At 41.6% G+C, this 16,201-nt stretch overlaps 1 protein-coding gene across 1 annotated transcript; it reads right to left on the minus strand.

Annotated features, from left to right (window-relative positions):
• Window positions 1–287: 287 nt before the first annotated feature.
• Window positions 288–13,208, minus strand: wbp1 (WW domain binding protein 1). Its single transcript, XM_062988899.1, has 4 exons — window positions 13,036–13,208; window positions 9,596–9,698; window positions 6,916–7,083; window positions 288–1,834 (listed from the first exon to the last, which is right to left on the minus strand). Exons 1-4 carry the CDS (start codon window positions 13,105–13,107, stop codon window positions 1,365–1,367), a joined length of 813 nt encoding a protein of 270 aa, XP_062844969.1. The 5' UTR covers window positions 13,108–13,208; the 3' UTR covers window positions 288–1,364.
• Between the last annotated feature and the right edge of the window lie 2,993 nt (window positions 13,209–16,201).

Here is a 16,201-nt window from a genome sequence, read left to right on the forward strand (position 1 = left end):
TCTGAACAACAGGCCAGTCGTTCATGTTCATGTGGCCGCTCAGCCGGGATGTATTCGAGATCCCAGCTCTGGTTCCAGCGTGTGTTTTTACCGCTGCGCCACCTGCCCCGGTGGCCCATATTTCTAACGTATTTCAAAACACCCATGCACAAAACTCAGTGGTCAAGCCTTTCAAAAACAATCAACATAGCAGCAGAAGCATCTTGGTAAAGGCTCGAGCTGTCTAGTATTCGCTGGAGATCTTTTTAACGCATCACACATCATACATGAACATTATAGTGCAACTGAGCCATTTAAAAAGTGGTCAACAAGGTGAAGAATCAGGTCATCTTATGTTCGTCATCTTAAGTGGCATTTAAAACAACAACCGTGTTCAAAATCAGAGCCCACATGCAACGTGTCGGTTCTCGTCACTCCTTGGCCGAACGTGTATTGTGTAATTATTTGGTCTGTGAGTAGGCAGCCATCCGCTGGCTTTTTATAGAAGCTGAATTTGCAGATGTGCAGTCCAAGGGTGCTGAAGGTGAAGCTGGCAGTATTACTCCCTAACGTCAGGAGTTAAACGTTCTTCATTCATTCTGCTGGCTTTGGAACCTGTGTTGCTTTAAACTTGGACAATGATTTTGACCCTAAATGTTCACAATAAGGCAACACCATTAACGCAAGAGGATCTGGCATGTGTGAATGCTGGAAATGTTAAGACGTCATGTTAAGGTGCCCCGGATGCTTTGGTTTTGCTGGCCGGTCCTGCATCGTGGCTTCATCTTCACAGATCAAACATACCATGCAAAATGAAACGTGAGCAAGCTCTAAGTGTGTACTAACAGTCCCGTCCCAAATGATATTTCCTCGAGCCTAGCTGAGCTAGGAGCTCCAGATCCTCGGTGTCTTCGAGTGTTGCTTTAATCCGTCGGGACGGAGCTCGGCTGATGTAATCCTCACAGCCGGCTCCTGCTGGTGCTTTTCTTCTAGATCAGATCATCGCCTCCATTTCTGGCCATTCAGTTCCAAGTACAGAAAAGAAGTTGTGAAGCCATGTGTGGGGAAGGGGGGGTGGACAAGCAACATGGACAAGCAACGGGTAAGAAAACTCATAACTCATATTTGGTTAATTGAAATGTGAAGAAGCTCGACTTCTAAGCACTGCACTTTTTTCTCAGGCCAGATCCATGGCAAACATTAGCGCCGGCTGCCACTGGCGCCAAACTAAGGCAAAACACACCGTCATGTGCATTTAAAGGTCATCTTACAGGCTGCCGACCAAAACTCTAAAGAAATTCTTAATGAATGACTTGTTCACAGTTTAAACCAAGACAAAACCCTATGCCACTAACCAACGCTTACTGCAGGTAGCATAAAGTGACTCAGACCAGATGCTCTTCACTGGTATTTGGTGGGCACGAGCTCTCTTTGGGTGCGAGAGGCTGGCTCTCGGAGCAGCAACTCCCCCCCGGCGCCTGGCACAGCCCGCCTCCGTCCTGCTCAAGCCCTGAGCATTCGACCACGTCCAGCTGGCACACGCACATTTCGATTCCCGAGTCGCCGGTCACGTGTCTGCGCCTGGTGTTCAGCTCTTCGTCCAGAACGCTGGCTGAATCTTCTTCCTCGCGGGATCCTGACCGGGCGGCGGCCGCTCCGAGGTCCGGTTCGAGCAGACCGGGCGCGGCGTTCTCTGTCTGCGCGGCTTCCAGTACCACGGGTGAGTCGGAGGAGAGGACGTGCGGCTGGACGGAGGACGAGGGTTCGGGAGGCATCTCGGAGTAAGGCGGAGGAGGGGTCGGTGGGTGACCTACTACTTCTTCGTAGTCCGGGAGCTTGCAGTCTGTCCAAAAGGCTGAAAGGATAGAAATGAGAGCAAAACATTTTTTAAAGGCCCTGATTCAACTTGGAAAAAATCGTTTGAATGAACATGGGAGATTTTAGAGGCACTTTGTAGTTCTACAATTACTGACTGTAGTCCATCTGTTTTCTCTGCATGCTTTGTTAGCCCCCTTTCATGCTGTTCTTCAATGGTCAGGACCCCCACAGGACCACCACAGAGTAGGTATTATTTAGGTGGTGGATTATTCTCAGCACTGCAGTGACACTGACATGGTGGTGGTGTGTTAGAGTGTGTTGTGCTGGTACGAGTGGATCAGACACAGCAGCGCTTCTGGAGCTTTTAAACACCTCACTGTCACTGCTGGACTGAGAATAGTCCACCAACCAAAAATATTCAGCAAACATCGCCCCGTGGGCAGCGTCCTATGACCACTGATGAACGTCTAGAAGATGACCGACTCAAACAGCAGCAATAGATGAGCGATCGTCTCTGACTTTACATCTACAAGGTGGACCAACTAGGTAGGAGTGTCTAATAGAGTGGACACGGTATTTAAAAACTCCAGCAGCGCTGCTGTGTCTGATCCACTCATACCAGCACAACACACACTAACACACCACCACCATGTCAGTGTCACTGCAGTGCTGAGAATGATCCACCACCTAAATAATACCTGCTCTGTGGTGGTCCTGTGGGGGTCCTGACCATTGAAGAACGAGGTGAAGGCAGGCTAAAAAAGTATGTAGAAAAACAGATGGACTACAGTCAGTAATTGTAGAACTACAAAGTGCTTCTATATGGTAAGTGGAGCTGATAAAATGGACAGTGCATGTAGAAACAAGGAGGTGGTTTTATGTTATGACTGATCAGTGTATGTAATGTTCATTTCAAAATTTTTGTAATAAATAATAAACCAAAACAATCTGAATGTAGTTTGTTGAATGTTTTTAAACCCCTTACTTAAGTAACTATGGACTCGTTGGTTAAATAATCACCTTGATGGCAACATTGCTTTCTAAAATCTCAATATACGCCCCCGTGTCAATGGTACCGTAACACATATGCAACTTACTCATGCTGTGTGCACTTATGTACCCCTGTATTTAGATGCAGATGTTGGCTTTTGCACCTTTGCTCAACAGACTGGATTGAAAACAATTGTAGTGCAAGCAACTGAGAGTTAAGGACCTTGCTCAGAGGCCCAACAGTGGGAACCAGTGTCTTTCTGACCATTCGAACTGGGACTGACTACTCAGAAGCATTTCTGTATAGGACTGATGTATGACTGTTTCCATTAGAGGTCACCACAGCAGATCATTCTTTTCCTCTAGCCCAACAGTAGCATAGTTTACACCAGTAATACCCTGCTGGCCAACAGTACCAGAGACAGACCTTAACCACTGAACCTTTGATCCGCATATTTGATTTGGCACAGTTTTTATGCCGGATGCATTTCCTGATGCAACCCTACCAATTTACCCGGGCTTCGGACCGGCACTTAAGAGTGCACCCCTAATAACTACGTTACCCCCTAGCTCATGTTGCTATATTTAATCAAAGTAGCATGACAGTTTCTCATACAATACCATCATGCACATTCTAGATAAAGTTTCTGGCCCTTCTATTTCTCTGGAGTCTCTTAACAATCTTTTAACAATTTTATGTACAGTAGATGGTAAAAGATTATAAATGTTTGTGATGTTCTGTTAAGAAATGTTCTTTATGAACTACCTAACAATTACCTCAAGGTTTGTTACAGATGTGTGAGCCAAGACCAATGTTGCTTGCAAAGACAAAGCCTATGTCAATTTCCCCACTGTTATCAATTCACCTGCTTATAGTGGAATGTTTTAAAATGATGTAATTGTAATAATTTACAAACTTTTCACTCTGCCTGTGTTTTAACTTCGAGTGTGTTGCTGGCAGCAAGTAATTTCTTTGTACTTTGTCAGCTCAACCGAATTAATAAATCACAGATTATTATTTTCATTGCATTTTACGAAATGTCCCAATTTTTCTGGAAATGGGGCTCGTAATTAAATATCATTATAATTGTATATGACATAGCAACACTTGTAGAAACTCAATTCTTTCACTTTCATTTTTAACAGGATGTGTTTTGGCATGCACCAGTGCCATAACACACAAATGCATTATATACTCTTTACTTTACAAGGCTGTTTATGTAAATTGACTTCTAATATTAAATTAGTGACAGTATAACCATTATTATAGACTGGATGACACCACCATCACTGCATGTTTCTTTTAAAGACGGTTAACACGACTGCTTGGTCCAAATCATTTTTGTACCACAAGCTTGAGCTGCTTTTATTAACATACTTCTCACGTTTGGTTGGTTGAATGCTGTGCCATGCTTTTTTGATGATCGAAAAATAAGATGTGACTAAAGCAGTTCTAGCGCAGATAAGAACCATTATTTATGCAATCTCTACTGGGTGACTCATTCCTACCATTACATGTCACATACAGTCATAACACCTGACCTTAAGATTCTTCCAAAGACCTTTACAGACAAAATAAATCAATAAAATAAATACCTAAATTAGACAGCAGCATGATTACACCACACGTGTGAAGTAATAATGTTAGAATAGAATAAACACTTATGACACTAATGTTAAATAGACACTATTACATCGTGAAACTAAATTCTAAATTGGAGGTGAACTCTTTCACTTTCATTTTTAACAGGATGCCCTTTGGCGTTTATACTTTTGGCATGCACCAGTGCTGTACCACATAAAAGCAGTACATACGCTCTTTTTTATGAGGCTGTTCATGTGGACAGACTTCTAATAGTGAATTTTGTCCAGTATAATCATCCCTATAGACCAGATGACACCACCAACAATGCATGTTTGGTTTAAAAATGGTCAAACCTGACCTTAGATTCTGCAGAAGACCTTTACAGACAAAATAAATGAATAAAATAAAAGGATAAATTAGACAGTGGCATGATTACATTGTACTACGGCTACATTATAATTAGGGCTGTCAAACGATTAAAATTTTTAATCGCGATTAATCTCAGAATTTCATATAGTTAATCGCGATTAATCGCATTAAAAAAAATCTGTGTAAATGTTATAGAAAACAAGGATTTTTAAGTGAAATGTTACAATTAAAATGGTGAACACATTTTATGCTAAATGTACTGATGTTAAAAACTGCTGGGACAAGAGAAAACTGTAAGGGAGTTTTATTCACTCACATACTAGGCAGTAATACTATCCAGTGGTTTAATGGACGTTTCTACACGAACTGAGTGTGTTTAGACTAGGGTGGCCAGATTCATAGTAACAAAAAGGAGGACATTACACCCCAAAAAGCCGGACATCATATTAGGAACAGGGGGACATGCTACTGCAACACACAGAATGAATCCAGAACCCATATAACAGAGTTTTTGACCAATTTAAGCAAGAATTATATAACAAATGACTGTTTTACTCACTAAATGTTGTGTCTTTTCATATTTAGGTCCGTTCATCGCTGCCTCTAAAGTTTACTTTTTGGCATTTTCACCGCGTTCCTGATCATGAGAGCTGAGTGATTGACTCAGGTAGCGGTGTTTACAAAACAGAGAGGGCGGGCGAAATTCAACCACCCAATCACAGACTAGCATTTAGAGGGCGGACCTTCTCCGATTGGCCAGTGGTAGCGCTGTAAGCAGTGAAATGAGGCTGTTAAACCAATGAAATACAAAGCATTTGTTTTGACATGTACCTGAGCCAATGGTAAATAATATTGATCAAAAATGAAACCAGTTCACTCCAAAAGGAGGATTTTTAAGTGTCCGTCCTAGCGTTACGTGAATGGAGGACTGGCAGCTTCTTTATTATGCAAGTGCATTACTACGACACTACCACGCTCGGTAACATTATGTTAACAAACCGCAAATGAAAAACGGTGGCAAGTCCGACATTAAAACGTTTGTTCTACCAGTCAAGTCTCAACATGAACTAGAATTTGCGTTAACGGCACTAATTTTTATAATCGCGTTAAATTGAGATTGCGTTAATGCGTTATTATCGCGTTAACTTCGACAGCCCTAATTATAATATATTGTATATAATTATAATGTTAAATACACTTAAACATATGAAAAGTGGTTCATTTTAAATAGTAGTACTGACTTTTGTATGTGATTTGTATAAGTATAGAGTTTAAAATCAGCTGTTGTCCAGATAATAAGGCAACAAATTCTGCTAAAATCAGGGTTTCACAATTAAACCTGTTTATTTAGGTTCCAGGTTCCAACAGGAAACACTGGAAGCAAGGCAGGAATACCCTGAACAAGGCAGCAATGCATCCAAAAAGGGCTTTGGTGCCACCCACCTAGACATATTCCATTATGTCTGTGCAGGGTTAACATAATAGTGTTAAATGTTACGATTTTATATGCAAATCTAATTCATTAATCATCTTCAGTAACCTCTTTACCGTGGTCGGGGTCATCATGAGTCCATAACCCGACCTGGGCTATAACCAAACATCATAATCACGTTACCACGTTTAAGGGGCGGCACGGTGGCTAAGCGGGTAGCACTGTCGCCTCACAGCAAGAAGGTCCTGGGGTTCGATCCCCAGGTGGGGCGGTCCGGGTCCTTTCTGTCTGGAGTTTGCATGTTCTCCCCATGTCCGCGTGGGTTTCCTCCGGGTGCTCCGGTTTCCCCCCACGGTCCAAAGACGTGCAAGTGAGGTCAACTGGAGACACTAAATTGTCAATGACTGTGTTCGATATAACCTTGTGTGAACTGATGAACCTTGTGTAATGAGTGACTACTGTTCCTGTCATGAATGTAACCAAGGTGTAAAACATGACGTTAAAATCCTAATAAACAAACGAACCACATTTGAAAACATACATTACACAATCTGGCAACCTTTCTACGCAGGGAGTCGGACTGAAAACAAAGTAGCAACATGATATTGAACTATTGACTCAGTTAACAACATCTACACTCCACTCAGCAGGAGAGACCATGTGCTTACGATAAGGTATGTGCAGATGTATTCGAGCTATATCAAAGTAAACATTACGCAACGATCCCGAGAGTTCTACTTACGCAGGTTAAGAGGTGGTGGGGAAATGAAAGAACTGGAAGCTCCCTGGTAGGCTATGAGGCTGATCTCTCTCTGTCTTTGTTCCTGCTGCAGGCGCAGCTTAACACGCCGGTGTCGGTATGCACAGCAGCAGCTCAGCATGATGATGAGAGTCCACACCAGCCAGAACCCTACATTGAACATACAGAACACATACATTGTTTAAGTATGGGCTTTGCCCAGGGCACTTAAGAACATTTTTGTGCTACTTCAGCTTTGTTTTGGGTGTTGAATCTGGTGGTCCAGCCTGGAGTAGGTTTCCTTTAAGGATTTTTTTGTAGTTAGGTGCATTTATCTGTCCCTCATCTCTTACCTGTACCTCAGTGTTATGCCAAGCTTCTTTATCCTCACAATGAAAGGACTACTGTTGTCCTGAAAACACTCAAAGCCTTAGACGTTTGTTTACATCCTTGCCCTGATCCATGTCTTGCCAGACTGTGATCAGGGAGATTCACAGACAGTTCCCTGGACTTCATGTCTTGGAATTGTCCATTATAGGCCCTCATAGACCCAAATGTTTGTCTTTCCCAACCATGTCTAATCTATTCAAACTGCAACAAGTGGACTCTACTTTTCGACACATTTTTTTTGCATTTTTCCTAGGATCCTACGGCAATTCAGTTATGCTCAGTTCACACTACACAACTAGATCTCTCGCAATCAAGAGTCTTTTAAGTTGTGGATTTCACACTACACTACTGATCGGCGACAGGGGGTCACACACTACACCATCACGATCTACCATCAGGAGGAATTGCAGGCGAGTCTATCTGGTCTCCCAAACTACGTTTTGTCACAAAAACAGACGCAAGAAGTGATGAGGGGTTTAATAATACAATGTCCAAAAATGCAAGTGGGGAAAAATAAAGGAATCAGAGTGGATTTGTCAACACGACCAGTAGGGATTGTCTGTTCTGTAGTGAGTTGGAGGTTATTGAATAATTTTTGCAATGCATTGTTGGCACATTGCAAAGCCTGTGTGTGCTGATATATTCTAATAAAACCTTTATTATGCCCTTGTTCCACGTTTTTACACTCCTCCACCGGGTTTCCCCTCACCCCGTATCTTGCGTTCTCATTGGCTGTAGTTCGACGTAGCTCTCGCTGCCACGATTCCGCGGAGAGACGCCGACTGGTCCAGATATTTAACATGCTAGATGTTTTTCTTGAGTCGCTCTGATGGAGTCGTTGAACAGTTCACACATAGCAATCGAGAGCGAGTTTCGATCCCCGAGCGAACGCAGAGTTGCCTCCGAGCTGCCACATCTAACGGCGACCAGACAGCGAGCGAAAATCAGGGCAAAAATCGTGTAGTGCGAACTAGGCATTAGCAATCGCTTAGTCAAAATGCCCAAGATGTCGAAGTGTCGAAACACTACTCAGGTAACTGAGTTTGTAAAACATGAACATGAAGCCTTGTACCATCGCTGGATGTCCTAGGTTTACATTCAACCATTTAAGTAGGCTGTGTATTGAGCACTTTTAATGTAGCTTCAATTTATTTGATCATTCAATTTGAGTGTTTCTTTATAAATCTGTGAATTTTGAAAAACAAGGTCCATGAAATTAAGCACATTTTGCTGTGAATTTAGTAGGGCCCTAATAATCATAGTGTATACCCATCACAGTTGCTGTCTTCACTAATTTAGCTAATTTTTAATGAACTGTCTTATGCTGCTCTCTTTGTTTTTATCTGAATTATTCTTGATGTTGATGTACTATTTTGATTTTGTACTATGATTTGTATGGTGTATGTACGTATTTGTTTTGATTATTTGTCTTATGTAAAGCATCTTTGAGTATCTTGAAAAGCGCTATATAAATAAAATGTATTATTATTATTATTATTATTCACTGATGTGGAGCTACTGATGTAAGCAGAAAAACAGCAAATGGGCACATTTACTACACATATTTCTCAGATTTGTCCTTTAACTCAAAAAGCAAGTGCTAATAAAACATTTGTCACTACAGGTTATTAAATTCTGGGATATATTTAAAGGAGTGTCACAAATACACCGACTACGCATAACATTATGACCACTGACAGGTGAAGTGAATAACACTGATTATCACCATCACGGCACCTGTTAGTAGGTGGGATATATTAGGCAGCAAGTGAACATTTTATCCTCAAAGTTGATGTTAGAAGCAGGAAAAATGGGCGAGCGTGAGGATTTGAGTGAGTTTGACAAGGGTCAAATTGTGATGGCTAGACGACTGGGTCAGAGCATCTCCAAAACTGCAGCTCTTGTGGGGTGTGTCCCGATCTGCAGTGGTCAGTATCTATCAAAACTTGTTTAAGGAAGGAGCAGTGGTTAACCGGCGACAGGGTCATGGGCGGCCAAGGCTCATCGATGCACGTGGGGAGCGACGGCCATCCAACAGACGAGCCACTGTACCTCAAATTGCTGAAGTTAATGCTGGTTCTGATAGAAAGGTGTCAGAATACACAGTGCATCCCAGTTTGTTGCATATGGGGCAGCAAAAGAGGGACCAACACAATAGGAGGAAGGTGGTCATAATTATGGTTATGCCTCATCGGTGTATGCTTATAGACTAAAGTAAACATTGACAATTGAAGAAACAGAAAAAAACAACAAAGAAGAGGAATGCTTGAATGATGTCACAAAAGACACTCACACCACAGCTCGTAGTAGTATGTGCAGCACTCCGTCTCGCCACAACAGTAGCCCATCTCACATCTGTATTTCTCATTGTTCACGTCAAAACAAAACTCCTTTCCCTGAGAAAACAAGAACACAGTAAGGAATTGTCAGTGAGGGGAAAACCATTCACTAGAACCAAGATTAAAACCACCTCCTTGTTTCTACACTCTCTGTCCATTTTATCAGCTCCACTTACCATATAGGAGCACTTTGTAGTTCTACAATTACTGACTGTAGTCCATCTGTTTCTCTACATACTTTTTTTTAACCTGCTTTCACCCTGTTCTTCAATGGTCAGGACCACCACAGAGCAGGTATTATTTGGGTGGTGGATCATTCTCAGCACTGCAGTGACACTGACATGGTGGTGGTGTGTTAGTGTGTGTTGTGCTGGTATGAGTGGATCAGACACAGCAGCATTGCTGGAGTTTTTAAATACCGTGTCCACTCACTGTCCACTCCTACCTAGTTGGTCCACCTTGTAGATGTAAAGTCAGAGACGGTCGCTCATCTGTTGCTGTTGTTTGAGTTGGTCATCTTTGTGATCATAGGACGCTGCCCACTATATTTTTGGTTGGTGGACTATTCTCAGTCCAGCAGTGACAGCGAGGTGTATAAAAACTCCAGCAACGCTGCTGTGTCTGATCCACTCATACCAGCACAACACACACTAACACACCACCACCATGTCAGTGTCACTGCAGTGCTGAGAATGATCCACCACCTAAATAATACCTGCTCTGTAGTGGTCCTGACCATTGAAGAACAGAGTGAAAGGGGGCTAACATAGCATGCAGAGAAACAGATCACAACAGTCAGTAATTGTAGAACTACAAAGTGCTTTTATATGGTAAATGGAGCTGATAAAGTGGACAGTGACTGTAAAAACAATGTTATGGCTGATCAGTGTACATAACCATATCAACCATATAACCAGGTAAACGTGCCATAGAGGTATACAACGACTGACTTCAGTCCATCATTTCAACCCTATCAGTATCTGGTAATATTTAGTTAAACGAGTAGTTAAGCCAGTAGACTTAAGAATGTTGATTGTAGCGTACGAGTGTCTGGAATTAAAAGACTCTGGAAGTGTTTACTCTTTAGTGTCTGTTACATTCCAAAACAGGCACACCTCATCCTACTCCATAAGGTTTCCATGATGACTGGAACTAAATCTTTTTTTAACAAGGGGCATCACCATACTCTAGCAAATGGAAACTAACCCATATGAGAAGCTTATTTTGTTGCTTTATTTACTGTGTTAATATTTAAATCACTAACTTCAGCACTGACTTTTGTTTACACATAAACATAGTATGTACCCGTCACTGCACTCTGACTTAAGGGTAAATAGTCTGTCACCTAAGTAAATGCAAATATGAGAAAGAGGCTTAAGACCACATATTTAATTTGGCACAGTTTTTTACTCCCAATCTGGATGTATTTACCTAGGTTTGGGACCGGTAAAGCATTTAAACACACACAAATTTAAATTACAAGCAGCATGGCTCTTACCATTACACCACACAAGCTCAAATTTATATTTATGTAATTATTTATAAGGATTTTAACATCGTATTTTAAACACTTACATCCATGACAGAAACAGTAGTTACTTGTTACACACGATTCATCAGTTCAAACAGTCATGGACAATTTTGCATCTCCAATTAACCTGACTGCATGTATTGGACTGTGGGAGGAAACCGGAGCTCCCGGAGGAAACCCACGCAGACACGGGGAGAACATGCAAACTCCAGACAGAAAGGACCCAGACCGACCCACCTGGGGATCAAACCCAGGACCTTCTTGCTGTGAGGCGACAGTGCAACCCACTGAGCCACTGTGCCGCCCTATTTTGACAATACATTACTACTGTTTCAGCTTATTAGTGTATTATTAGGTGCATTGTTACTCCTATTCCTCTCATTTGAAACGGTAGTTACTCATCACACAAGATTTATTAGTTCACCTGGGGATCAAACCCAGGACCTTCTTGCTGTGAAGCGACAGTGCTACCCACTGACCCACCGTGCACTACAAATATAAGTTGCACTACTACTAATGTCTGAATACAACCAGCATTGCTTTCAGGGCCCAAAAGTGGCAACCTGGCAGTGGTGGGGCTTGAACCAGTTGCCTTCTGATTACTAGTCCAGTACTTAAACTGCTGAGCTACCACCGCCTATACATTTTCGTGAGCCATATAATTTATAATATCTTAGTGAGGCCAACAGTCTCTCTCCATTTCCTCGGCTGCTCCCGTCAGGGGTCGCCGGCAGATCGCGATCGGCATTATTGATTTGGCACAGTTTTTACGCCGGATGCCCTTCCTGACACGACCCTCCCTATTTATCCGGGCTTGGGGGAACCTATAGGACAATCCAGTGTCTCCGATTAGCCTGGCTGCATGTTTTTGGACTGTGGGAGGAAACCGGAGCACCCGGAGGAAACCCAGGCGGACACGGGGAGAACATGCAAACTCTGCACAGAAAGGACCCGGACCGGCCCACCCGGGGATCGAACCCAGGACCTTCTTGCTGTGAGGCGACAGTGCTACCCACTTAGTAAGGCCAACACGCATTAGTTACAGTCCTACTAACCTACTATAGATAGATAGGCATTATTAATCCCTAGGAAAATTTTTAAAGCTATTTTGCACAGTTAGTAATAGTAACAAATTAAGTTATAAGTTATATCACTGACACTTAACAATACCAATAATACATAAATAGTGTTTCCTAACGTTATTGACATATTGTGCCAATTCAGCATTGTGCCAGCTAGAGGAAAAAGTAACTAAATTGTTGCAAAATGTTGTTTCTTTACAAACAAATGCATTTGTTTACCATTATGTATCATTCTATCAGTTAAATAAGCACAGCTATTAATCCAGCTAGCATAAAATAGTTCCCTTATACCAGGAAATGTTTGCTTTTATAATAACCGGCTAGCTGGATAATTTAAATATTATTGTAAAGACAAACTACTTTAATTATTTTATGTAAACAAATGTTATTTATACTTATCGTATAAATATAGACGAATACTGAACGTCGCCACCGTCAACTGTTCATAACAAACAAACTATTGTTCACCTTGATGTGATGTCGTTACCGTTAGCCGGCTAGCACCGCTAGCTAGCTAGCGTAGGCGAACAGAACCCAATAAAAATAGACTTTCGAACAAAAGCTGTAAAACTTGCTTAAAAAAAAGTCAAAAAGTAGCAGCTGGTTCAAACTAAAACTCGTGTATTTAGTCCCACTTAATTTGTACCTATTTGCTTTTGTTTACTACTTTCCTTTGTGAGGAAAACAAAATCAGTGCACAATAGAGGGCCTGCTTCCAGCTGTGAGCCCGCTGCTCGAGTTACACACCGTAGCCGCATCCGGAGCGCTCAGCCCCGCTTACCTGCACCACACAGGTCCCCGTACACAGCAGTCCCACGATCGAGCTCAACGCCTTGTGCCGCATCTTCTCCATGAAACCGGCCGAAACAATCGCGCAGTGAGCTGAAAGCTACCCGACTGAATAAGGGCGCAGGAAGTGCACCGACATGTTTCTGTTCTCAGTCTGAGTGCGCTGAGTAAGGAAAGTCTGTGTGATCAACAGCTACAACAGCTGTGTGCGCGCGTGCGTGCGTGCGCGTGCGCGTGCGTGAGCTGCAGGAGGCACCACTCCCCCACATTTACATAACAGGTACACTTTCACCCCCAAAATACCCAAATATTTACATTTCTTCTTTAGGAATCAGCAATAACATATTCTATTCTATTATAAAACGGATAGTTCCGGTCCTAAAATCTGATTGGCTGAGCCGCGTTCGAAGCCGTTGTAAAATCCCCGATAAACGCACACCTAGGACCACCTCACATCATTCCATATTAATACGCCACTGAATAGAGAAAGTTAATGTTATTTTCGCCCTCACGTTGCCTAGCAACACTGTTAATCGGATTACCTTGCGTCGCGGAAGAATGCTTTATTGTAAGTTTATACACAATACACACTAGTCATCCCCGTGCTAAAGTCACAGTAACGTACGGCCTCTCGTGGCTTATTGCTTTATTCTATTCTATTCTGTTCTATTCCATAGGCAGAATGACAATTTATTCTATTGCAATGTATTCTGTTAATAATCAGAATCAGATTTATTGACCAAGTATGTGGATACACACAAGGAATTTGGTTCCGGCTGATGGTATCTCTCTAGTATAAATACAGTATACAAGCAATGTATACATTAAACATTAAACACAAAAACATTAAACACACAAAAAAAGGTCCTGGGTTCGATCCCCAGGTGGGGCGGTCCGGGTCCTTTCTGTCTGGAGTTTGCATGTTCTCCCCGTGTCCGCGTGGGTTTCCTCCGGGTGCTCCGGTTTCCTCCCACAGTCCAAAGACATGCAAGTGAGGTACACTGGAGACGCTAAATTGTCCATGACTGTTCGATATAACCTTGTGAACTGATGAACCTTGTGTAATGAGTAACTACTGTTCCTGTCATGAATGTAACCAAGGTGTAAAACATGATGTTAAAATCCTAATAAACAAACAAACATCACTATGGTCTAGGGCAGTCTTTTGCATTAGGTATGTTAGATAGAGAGAAAAACGAACAATAGAGGGCGCTATCGGACAACTTTTAATTCTATTATTTCATTTAAAAGGGTAAAAAAAATCAGCATGTTACAGGGTGACAAAGTTTTGTCAGTGCTGTTTATTATAAATGCTATTATCATTGTTTAAGAGAACTTTATCTTATCACATATTACATCTTATTTTTCTATTTCTTAAATGTTTGCAGGCTACATTGTAAATCATATGTTGTTTTTAAGATCCTTTTCTAGCATCAGCTGCTTATAGTTCTATAAAAATCTATAGACTATAAAATCTAGGGTTAGTGGTAAGGTTAAAGAAAGTGTAGAAGAATTTATACCTGTCTAAAATATAGGTACATTTTATAAATGTTTAATTCATAAATTGAAATGACAGTTTTCAAAACACGTAATGAATTAAAACTATTAAAGAAACTTGTATCATAAGCTATACAAAACAAAACTATAGAGATGCAAATAATGTTTTGTTAGTTTAATTAGAATATTTTGTTAAAAACTAATTTCTATCATGCTATTCATTTACTTTAGTTCACTTTTTCTTGATCAAAAACATGATAGGCTTAGTGCTATATTTTTACATCAAGATTCATCAGTTCACAAGTTTAATTTTGTATCTCCAGTTATCCTGACTGCATGTCTTTGGTCTGTGGGAGGAAACCGGAGCTCCCGGAGGAAACCCACGCAGACACATGTAGAACATGCAAACTCCACACAGAAGGACCCGGACTGCTCCACCAGGAATTCAATCCCAGGACCTTCTTGCTGTGAGGCGACAGTGCTACCCACCATGCCGCCCCCATACTGAGAATCAATTAATACATTTTAGCTTTACTAAACGTTCCAAACATTTTGGAAATGGGGTTTGTAGATACTGATGCAAAATTCTGTTATTTTTAATTTTATTTATTAGATTATGGCTAGCAAATGCATTTCTAAAATACTAGCCACCACATACTAACATCACCTAACTTCAGTTTGCACTCTATTCTTACAGACCGTCAAGATGGACCGTCATGGACTATGAACTAAACACAGAGCTTAAACACAGTGGTTCATGTGGCACTATCAATATCTAGTGCAGAGGTGTCAAACTCATTTTCACAGAGGGCCACATCAGCATTATGGTGGCCCTCAAAGGGCCGATTGTAACGTATCCTGCTGTGATTGCAGTCTGCCTTCTAAGTCTTGGACAATTTGTTTTTTCTTGGAGGCTAAATTTTGTGTTTGGTGTCAAAATGCCAAATTTATACTGTATATTTATAATGTATATCTACATTTATATTGTACTCCTTTACCACAGACACGGCCTCATAACACAAGAGACGTACCGTTTTTTCTTCGTGAAGCACAAACTTGTATTCACTTTCCCATCTTTCATTAAATCACCTCCTTCTGCTTCATTTTTCTCTTCTTGTACATTTTGGGATTATTTGTAAATATTTCTCAACATCACTTGTTGGGAAACGCTGATGTGGAAACACTGCCATCTAGTGGCGGGATGCGGTCACTTTGCGGGTCACAAAATTGGCATGCATTGTGGGAGATGCAGTTTATGTACGATTTTACAGTGTATTTTAAGACAATCATACATCTTTTAAGCTCTCACGGGCCACATGAAATGACGTGGCGCAGGCCTTGAGTTTGACACGTGATCTAGTGTAATATTAAGGCCTACACTGTGGCTCGCCCTATTGTTTATTTTAATAGCTGGCTAATTCACAGCTTGGCTGGCCTAGTTATTAGATGTGTAGTTTTACCTTTGATGTATAAGCATTATTAAAGCCATTATTAAAGCCTAAAAAAGTATGTGAACCCTTAGTTAAGTCTATGTGATGTTATCGGCCAGCCAGGTGTCTTTACAGACACAACTGGCCTTGTGTGAGGTGGATTGCAGTGGAAGCCCTGCAGTGGATTGGCGCCCTGTAAAGGGTGTTTATGCCTTGCTTCCAGTGTTACCC

Source organism: Trichomycterus rosablanca, chromosome 26 (genome assembly GCF_030014385.1).
Source record: "Trichomycterus rosablanca isolate fTriRos1 chromosome 26, fTriRos1.hap1, whole genome shotgun sequence".
In the NCBI taxonomy this organism is placed as follows: Eukaryota; Metazoa; Chordata; class Actinopteri; order Siluriformes; family Trichomycteridae; genus Trichomycterus; species Trichomycterus rosablanca.

Bases quoted from the DNA above. Each gene is read 5' to 3' on its own strand.
- wbp1 (XM_062988899.1), bottom strand. From the start codon at position 13,107: ATGGAGAAGATGCGGCACAAGGCGTTGAGCTCGATCGTGGGACTGCTG. The intron at 7,084-9,595 runs GTGAGTGTCTTT...TGTTCAATGTAG, and splicing joins ATACTACTACGAGCTGTGGT to GGTTCTGGCTGGTGTGGACT. The intron at 1,835-6,915 runs GTAAGTAGAACT...CTATCCTTTCAG, and splicing joins CCCACCACCTCTTAACCTGC to CCTTTTGGACAGACTGCAAG.